This window comes from Gastrolobium bilobum, unplaced genomic scaffold (assembly GCF_033153095.1).
Source record: "Gastrolobium bilobum isolate Gb01-03AN ecotype WA unplaced genomic scaffold, APGP_CSIRO_Gbil_v1 utg1505, whole genome shotgun sequence".
In the NCBI taxonomy this organism is placed as follows: domain Eukaryota; kingdom Viridiplantae; phylum Streptophyta; class Magnoliopsida; order Fabales; family Fabaceae; genus Gastrolobium; species Gastrolobium bilobum.
In genome coordinates, this window is record NW_026897785.1 from 130609 (window position 1) to 139905 (window position 9297).

At 35.5% G+C, this 9297-nt stretch overlaps 1 protein-coding gene across 1 annotated transcript; it reads right to left on the bottom strand.

The window, feature by feature from the left end:
* Positions 1–636: 636 nt before the first annotated feature.
* LOC133310314 (uncharacterized) lies at positions 637–6746 on the bottom strand. Its single transcript, XM_061511230.1, has 5 exons — positions 6618–6746; positions 2969–3264; positions 2719–2841; positions 1330–1620; positions 637–1023 (listed from the first exon to the last, which is right to left on the bottom strand). Exons 2-5 carry the CDS (start codon positions 3215–3217, stop codon positions 814–816), a joined length of 873 nt encoding a protein of 290 aa, XP_061367214.1. The 5' UTR covers positions 3218–3264; positions 6618–6746; the 3' UTR covers positions 637–813.
* Between the last annotated feature and the right edge of the window lie 2551 nt (positions 6747–9297).

Consider the following 9297-nt stretch of genomic DNA (forward strand, 5'->3'; position numbering starts at 1 on the left):
TTATTTTGTTTATTTCAGCGTAGAACAGAAAATGTTGGTGAATACTGAATAAAACCAAAATCTGACTAGCCATTTAAACTGGTCTCAGGTCTGAGCATGAATTAGTTACGTCTAACATAAGGCCTTTAACATACCAAATACATGGCTTGATCTACTTATGCGATGATAAGATGATTGGGTATTTTTCTTATCATGCTGATTATATTTTAACGAGGCTAGTCAAATGAATCCAGCATGAAAACAGTATGCAAGTCAGTTTGCTCTCAAATTGCCCCTAACAAGAAGAATCTGTCTCTTTTTTCCCCTTTCTTTTCAAACAAAACAGAATAAAAACGATTTTAATATAATATATCTATCTAGTTATATTATGAATATATAACCTTTTTTGTGGAAATTCATATTATGATTATATAATGGTATTTGTGAGTGCCACATGAACATGACTCAGTAATTTGAACTTTTGAAGTTTACTTCCTTTGTAATTGTAATATCAACGAGCTTATTATGAAAATGAAAAATATAGAGGCTACAATATAAATAACTTGCAACTAAAGGAATTGAATCTGTAATAGAGTTAAGACAAACACACTGAAAGCTGAGCATCAAAGTAGAAATGTTGGATAAAACTTTCTAGATATTAAGAATTAGCATCAATGCATCTCGACCTTTATTTAATAGACTCTGGCATATTTCGCAATGTTTTCATGCAACTGTTTAACAATTGTCTCGTGTAGAAATGGGGAGAAGCAATAGTGATATTGAAAGTGCATACATTGATAACCTTAACACACAGTAGTAGTCCATGTCCTGGAATCACTTTGACTTTTTATCTGAAGAAACGCTACTGTTGTTATTAACCCTGTATGGTGCAGCACTGTATGCAGATAGCTGATATAGAGAGAAGAAAACCATTTCAACACAGACCAAAATGTTCTGGTACCCTTCCTCAATACGTTCCACAGCTAGCCAGGAATAACGGGACCGGATTATTCCTAATGCTGCCAGGAGATCAAGCACAATTCCCTGCATAATTGAATTTAACACAGTTGTTAAACTAATATAACATCTATTCAACCAAAAAAATCTTGTAAAGGTAATAAAAAACTGCTTATTCCAGGATAGTATGTCCTGCCCTGAGAATTGTAGTGTTCATAATCTTGGATAAGTTTATGTTTTACTAAGCCTAAATAGCTAGTCTTCAATTAACATAATCTAGAACCAATATGTTAACTAATAGTTGCATGCTGTGATTGAGAAATTGAAATTCAAAACAAAATACCTGTTGATCAATCATGGTACAAAGGATCAAGGTAAAGCATAGGAAAATACCTGCCAAAAGCAGAAAAAGACAATCCCTTTTATGCATAAAAACTTGGCAAGAGGCTTATGTGGTTCCAGCTCTTTAGCAAAGACATGGTAGAAAACAACAAGAGAATACAATGCCAGTGACACTGAAATGTTTAGAATGATTGTGATTGTCCAGTTGACCCAACTGGGATAAACTTCAAGATACTGTAGAGTTATCATCAAGACGGAGCACACTGGGCGTAGCACTACAAACTGCCAAGTCCAGTTTTTGAGAAGCTTAAGCGTATGATGGTCCAGCCGAGTAGTATGAGGCTGCATATGGTGGCTATGATGAGTTAAACACATTTATAGGTAGAAATATTCACGCAAGTAAAAAGAATACATTAATTAGTGTGATTAGTTTAATTGATGAATCAAGTGTATTATACTGTGCATTGCTGGTGATTCTACACATCTTCATGAAGGACATGCAATTTTCTGCATAACATCCTCGCAGAACCAAATAACCAAGTCCCTCCTTCCCTTGGCTACAGCAAAAAATTTGACTGGGGTACTTTGAGAGGGAAAGAGTTGGGAAAACATGTGCACTAACCTATAGGTTTAAACATCTCAAGAACACTTGGTAAAACCTCATTATTTAGATTTTTTTTAATTAAAAAAGAAAAGAAAACTGTACATGCTATAATAGTTATTAGAGTAAATACCATTTTTGGTTCTCAGCAAATTTCATGATGCCCGTTTTAGTCCCTAACAAATAAAAAGGCCCATCGTGGTCCTTAAGAAATTCAAAATGGACTCATTTAGTTGAAATCGTGGTCCCTGACAAATTCAAAAAAGACCCATATTAGTCTCTCAAAGGACTAAAATGGATCCATTTTGAATATTTTAGGGACCACGATGGGCCTTTTTATTTGTTAGAGACTAAAACGGATATCGTGAAATTTGCTGAGGACTAAAAAAGGTATTTACTCTAATTATTAATATACTAGACATAATGTTTTTACCAAAATAAATATATTCATTGTTCTTTCATGAAGTGCTTTTGTTGCTTTACAGTTAACTTATATATGTTGGTATGTGTACAAAACCAAGTTGTTGCCGTTGAAAGGGAAACATCCAATATGGTGTAAGCATGATCCCAGTATTAGTTGCGACTTTAAGAATGCGTTACATCTCTACATCAATGCAGAATCATTATTTGTCACAGGGAAATGATAAACATCACTAATTGTTAATACTAAGAATAAAGCACCCTTTTTTGCGGTACATGGTCCAAGAGACCATAAATCTAAAACTCCAGAAACATATTCATTGATGTGATGCATCATTTCTGCAAACATAATCATGCGAAAGACATGACAGAAGACAGTTTGAATCAGAACATTACAAAATTTGATGACGATCAACCACCTGAAAAAGAGTCATTGGAAATGAATGGTGAATCTCTCTACCCTTGATCTCATCCGGCACTATGTTTTTACTCAAGGAAATATTCAAATAACTGTACATCAAACCCAAGAACTTAGCTATCACCTGTAGGTAACACATGGAGTAAGTTGTGAGTTGTAATAGATCAAAATATTAAAAATTTTAAAATATATTTAGCATGAAAGTACTGGTAGGGTTTCCCAGCACAAACATTGCATGTATAAAATCTTACCAGAGCCTCATAACACTCTTTAATTGAGTCCAAGAATGTAAAGAATGCTTCACTTCCAAAAAAATTTATCAAACCAACATAGGAGTCCACAGCATATAGTGGGGCCATAAGGATTATAATTACTATGGCTTTTTGCTCCTTTGGTTTCTTCCAGTTTAAAACATGATCTGAGAGTAGCTTCATAGAAAAGTGCACTGTTATCATGACACAGAAAGTCGATCCAAATAAAACAATCTGCGCAGGATGCATTTTAGTTGTTTCTGCTGTTGAGCCTGGTGGAACTCTAGGTATTGAGCCTGCAGATGGATGACTAAGGTAATTAAGGGAACTCATATGAGGATAATAATATTTAGAATGGTAACATGCAGAACTCCAATGCAATACATACGCCGTTTTAACAAAGGTATATAAACTGTTAAAACTTTTAAGAGAACATAAATTTGAGCAGAATAATCAGTTTCCATGATATTAGTTCACAAGGATGCCACTTCCGGGAAGTTTGGAGTGAGCTTTTCACATATAAAGTGTCAACTGAGAATTTGTTACTTGTTACTTTGTCAGTTCTATAAACATTGATTAATCATTGTCCACTTATCCAAAATAATCAGGAAGAGTAAAAATTACTTAATTGTATCTAGCATTTTCCAAACCTGATTCTAAATCTAAATTTATTTATTTTTCTTCCACTTTAAAATTGGTCCTGGCATGTGCACCTTTAGTTAATTTGAACAGGTAATGTTGTGGCTGTTAAAATAAGGATACAATGCCAATGGACATAGGATCTACAGGTAGGAACTTCAACCCTCTTTGAGAACAAGACTGAAGGTGAATCAGTTGATTTAATCTGAACATATGACTCAACCAGGATAAAGGAAGAAACAAAGGAAAATATTTCATAGTTCATTATACCAAAATTTCTTTTGGTCACCAAGGTACCACGGCCACCATGACAAATGGTTACCTTTTACACGGTGCATCCCTTTCTCAACAGGGGTGTGAAAAAAAACCAAATGAATTGAACTGTGAACTAATCCAAACTGCACCAAAAGAACTACATTCTTTTCAACTGGTTTCAGAGCTGAACCATTTTATGGGTGTGCATGACAACCATTCTGTTCCCTGATACTGTTTCTGAAAAGAAATAATTCTTTTCTATTTCTGTACCTTGGAACAGTTTTTGAGAAAAAAAAATATGTTTGATAACATGTTCTATTTTTATTCTGAGAATGAGAATTGTGTTTGATAACACAACAAATAATATAATAAAAAATAATTCCTATTAAATAAAAAAAAAATTCGGATCATCACTTTCTTTTCCATATGGTGTGGTGGGGGTGGCTACAGCGGTGGTGGTGGCGACAGCGGTGGTGGTGGTAATGGTGGTAGTGGTAATGGTGGTAGTGGTGGCGGTGGCGTGGTGATGGTAGTGGTGGTGATGACATGGCGGTGGTGGAGACGCAGTGGCTGCGACGATGATGGTGGTAATAGTGGCGATAGTGGCGGCAGCAGTGGTAGTAGTGACATGGTGGTGGTGATGGGCTGATGGCAGTGGCTGCGATGATGGTGGCGGTGGTAGTAGTGGTGACAATGATGGTGGCGTGGTAGTGGCGGCAATGATGGTGGTGGTATAATGCTGGTGGTAGTGGTGGTATGGTGCTGGTGGTGATGGTTATGGCATGGTGGTGGTTGTGGTGGTGGTGATGGCAATGGTTGCAGCGATGGTGGTGATGGCGGTGGCGGTGGCGGTGGCGGTGGCGATGACATGGTAGTGGTGGTGGTGATGGTGGCACAGTGGCGGCGGCGACGTTAATAGCCGTGGCTGCGACGATGGTGGTGGTGGTGGTGGCGGCGGCGGCATGGTGATGGCATGGTGGTGGTGGTGGTAATGGAAGTGGCTGCGCTAATGGTAGTGGTGGTTGGTGGCGATGGTGATGTGGCGGTGGTGGTAGTGGTAGTTGTGGAGGTGGCGATGACATGGTGATAGCGACGGTGGTGCGATGGCGATGGCATGGTGATGGTAGTGGCGGTGGTAGTGGTGATAGTGATGGTAGTGATGGGTGGAGGTGGTGGTGGTGGTGGTGGTGACAACGACATTGGTGGTACGACGACGGCGGCGACGATGGTGACCGTGGTCGTGTCGGGATGATGGTAGTGGTGGTGATGATGGTAGAGGCGGAGAGTGATTGAGAGAGACAAATGTTTCTCATTTTGTGCTCGGGAACAAAAAAACATAATTTTTTGGATTTTTTTTTTGTTCCTCAGCACAAAAATTAAACTGGTTCATCCTGGCAACAAAAAAATAAACCAGTTTTACCAAAGGAGTTTTCTATTCATTTCTGTTCCCAGGAACAGAAATTAAAAAAAAATTGATTCCGGAAAGGTTGTCATACACACCCTATTTGAATCAGTTCAAGAACCGAACTTTTTTTCAAAACCAATTTGATTCAAGAACCAAATCACTTTAACGATTTGATTCAGTTTGGGCTAAAAACTAAACTGAATCGAACCATACCCATTTTTATAAGTGTTAAAAAACCAAATGAACTAAACTGAACCCCGTGACCAAACCAAGACGCACCACATTTTTCCGAACTAATTTAAGAATTGAATCATTTTTATTAAACCAATTCGAAACCGAACCCTTTTTTTTCAAACTGATCCAAGAACCGAACCACTTTTCAAAACCAGTTTGGTTCGCCTAAACTGAACCACTTTTCTAGTTCGGTATAGAAAATCAAACTGTGCACACCCCTATTTCTCAGGATGTTAATATACAGCTACACCCGTCTACTTTTTGTCAACTTATAACTGAAAGATAACTGGTTCGAAGACGAAAAACAGTCTATTTGCAAATATGCAAGAAAAATGCTGCGTACAAGAATTTCCCTCACTCCATCCTCGTTAGTCGGGGTTTAATGGGAGTGGTTTTTTCAAATAGTATAAAGGCATCTGAATCTCTTTCGGATACCTGATTATATAACTTTTATCAGGAAATGGTCTTGGTTGTGTTAGATACCTTTGATGTACAAATTCCAACAGTTAAAGAACTAGTCTTGCCTGAACCAAAGACAGAAGAAACTAGTTGCATCATGTCAATCTCTTGATCATCTTTAAACATGAAACTCACACTTTCCTACTTTTCCTCAAAAGTTCTGCAGTACTAACATTCCCCCACCCGTTTCTCCCAACAGTTCAATATGATTAAACCCCAAAAAATATTCTATACCACTCAGATTCTTTTCATGACCAGGTCTTCCTCTGTTTCTATCAAACCAATCATACAACGAAAGAAGACAAATTTTCGAATCCAACTCAAAATGACAAGATAAAATGCTCGATGGAAGTACAAATCTAAGTCGTGATCCAACAACTGATAAATACAAAAACAATTAGACAATGGTGTGTTCTCTGCAATCACAACAAAAACTTAAAAATAATATAAAATAAAATAACTCACTTTTTCTCCCTAGTGTGACAATAATACCAAAACATCACAAACACTAGATTTTCCTTCTCAAATAAGGAAAAATGGATATGTGGCATTGTTAACTATTCTTTAAACGTGATGATATCACACATGAAAATAATTACACTAAATCACTGAAAAAAAAAAAAGAGCATAGAAATACAAGTCGGAAGAAGGTATTACCAAGGTTCAAAACTTTCCTTTGCCTTCTTCTTTGGCTATTTCAGGAAACCACAAAGATCGGTTTGAGCTTGAAACGTTGATTTGAGAAAACAGAAGTAAGTAAGTGTAACTCTGTGGGTTCAGATAACATTAATGTTGGACAACACAATGACGCGGTCAAAGTCCACATAATTGCGCGTTTCTCTTGCGTAGTCTACAATGCATTTTTTTATTGTGACATAAAATATGAATAAATTATTTATATAAATTAAATTTTTTTTTATACAACTTTGATGACTATAATATTATTTAGCGAGGAAGATTATATTTACAAGGGAATGATATTGTAACAACCAATTAGTGTTACTATTAATGTTACTATCAATCAATTTTACCATTAGGTCGATTATATTTATTTTCATCTTTGTATGGTTATGATTTTCCATATTTAGTACTTTATATTTATTTTCATCTTTGTATGATTGTGATTTTTCATATTTAATGCTTTCACATTAAATATGAAAAATTATAACCATACAAAGATGGAATATATATAATTGTTGGGACAACATAATCGATCTAACGGTAAAATTGATTGGTAGTAACATTGATAGTAATACTAATTGGTTGTTACAATATCCTACCGTATATTTATAATTTATTTTCTCTTATAATCTCTTTATGGTTGTTAGATAAATCAACCATTATAAAATAATATTAAGTGAGAATTGTTAATTTGATTTTGATTCAACAACTATAAAAATAATTATAAAAGGTGATAAGAAATATATTGTAAATATAATATGTTTTTTTCTTTATATTAATATCGTAAAACAAAGGAAATACATGTATTTGAACCTTCTAGATTCTATAATAAAGGGATCCTCATGACTAGGGGTGCTAAACAAGCCAAGGGTCTTTCAGGGACTTTTGGCTCGGCTCGTGAAGGCCTGAACTTACATGTCTAAATTTGGTTGTTGGCACCAGACTTGAACTTGTATAAAAGCTCGTTTAATAAAATGTCTCAGGTTCTAATTCAAAAGCTCGACCTTAGAGCCTCTCGTTTTATAAGTTATAACAGGTAACAGGCTTGGTCAGGCTGACATATTTAAACACAGGCTTAGTTTTTTAAGAGTAAAGCTCAGCTCGGTCAGTTAACACCCGTTATTCATGACTACCTTGCAATCAGCTTTATGACTATGAATAGAGGTGGCAAAGTGGGCGGCCCACCCCGGCCCGCCCTACCCCGCCATCAACTCGTCAAAAAATGAGTCAGTCCGCCCCGCCCCGCTTTTGAATGTGGGCTGAAAAAATTGAGCTCGCCTCGCCCCATTTGGCGGGTTGGCCCGCCAAGCCGAGTCTATTTTACACTGATCCGCCTCGGCCCGTTTATGCCCGTCATCAACCCGCAAAAAAATGAGCCTGCCCTGCCTCGCTTTTGAGATGGGTTGAAAAACTCAACCCGTCCCGTCTCGTTTAGCCGATAGGGCGGGTTGGCCCACTGAGCCGAGCTCGTTTTGCTGACTTTAACTATGAATGACACACCCAGAGGATTTTGCATGATCCATATTTACACATTTATATAGCAAACAATTATCAAATTAATTTTTTTTTTAGAAATCACAAATATCCTCTACGACGTAAACATCAACATGATGATGGGCTAATTATCAAACTAATCTAAAAATAGCTATTTAAACTTCAAATAATATTGTAGGTACACCCCTAGTATTTATCTATCAGCTGTTAGGATCTGATCGTTCAACTACAGACAGTCATTACATGCGACAGCTTTTGTTATATTTTGTATATTTATATATAGAACTGCAGGTGTCACGTGATGTGGCGCACACTTCAAAAACGTGGATCTCGTGATCTCTGAGAAAAAGAAAAAAGCTTTTCGAAAGGAGAATATTCTATGGTAAAATCAAAGTTGCTGCACAAGGCTCTCGTTCATTGTCACGTTTATAAGAGTTATGTAAAAAAATTGACTATATAATATTATAGAGATTTGTTTTACGTGTTTTAATTTTTTTTTTATTTCAAAAAGTGCAGGTCTCATAAAATATTATATGTGTAGAAAATTTTTTTGTGTCATATTAAATGATGAATGTAAACCCCTTTAATTATACTATGGGTTCATTTTTTTTTTTTGCAGTTAATGCATATAAGTTATCTGCATTGAACCCAAAATGACGTCGTTTTGAGGCAAAAATTAATGTATTTTTGTAATTTTAATTTATTTCAGGGTTATAACAATCTTTATAATTATAATTTTTAATATTTCAACACCAAAACGATGTCGTTTTGGGAGTAAATGACTAAATGCATATAACTTATCTGCAGTAACTGCAGAAATATTTTTCAGTTATATAATATATATATATGATAACAAATAAAATAAATATTTAAATTATTAATGAATTCAATTAAAAACCTCAAAATATAAAAAATATAATCTGCTAATGCAAATAAAAGAAAATAAAAAACACTCAAAGTTAAAAATTATAAATTTGAATAGTAGTAAAAAATACTACAAAGAGAGAAGATTTGAAATATGTGGATATAAATAAGACTGGAAATAAGTGCATATGTTAAAAATTAGGGAAAATATACTCTTATATTGTAAAAGAGAATTTTTCTTTCCTACACATACATCGATTTGCGTATTACTTTTTTATTCTTTTTTCTTTTTCTATAA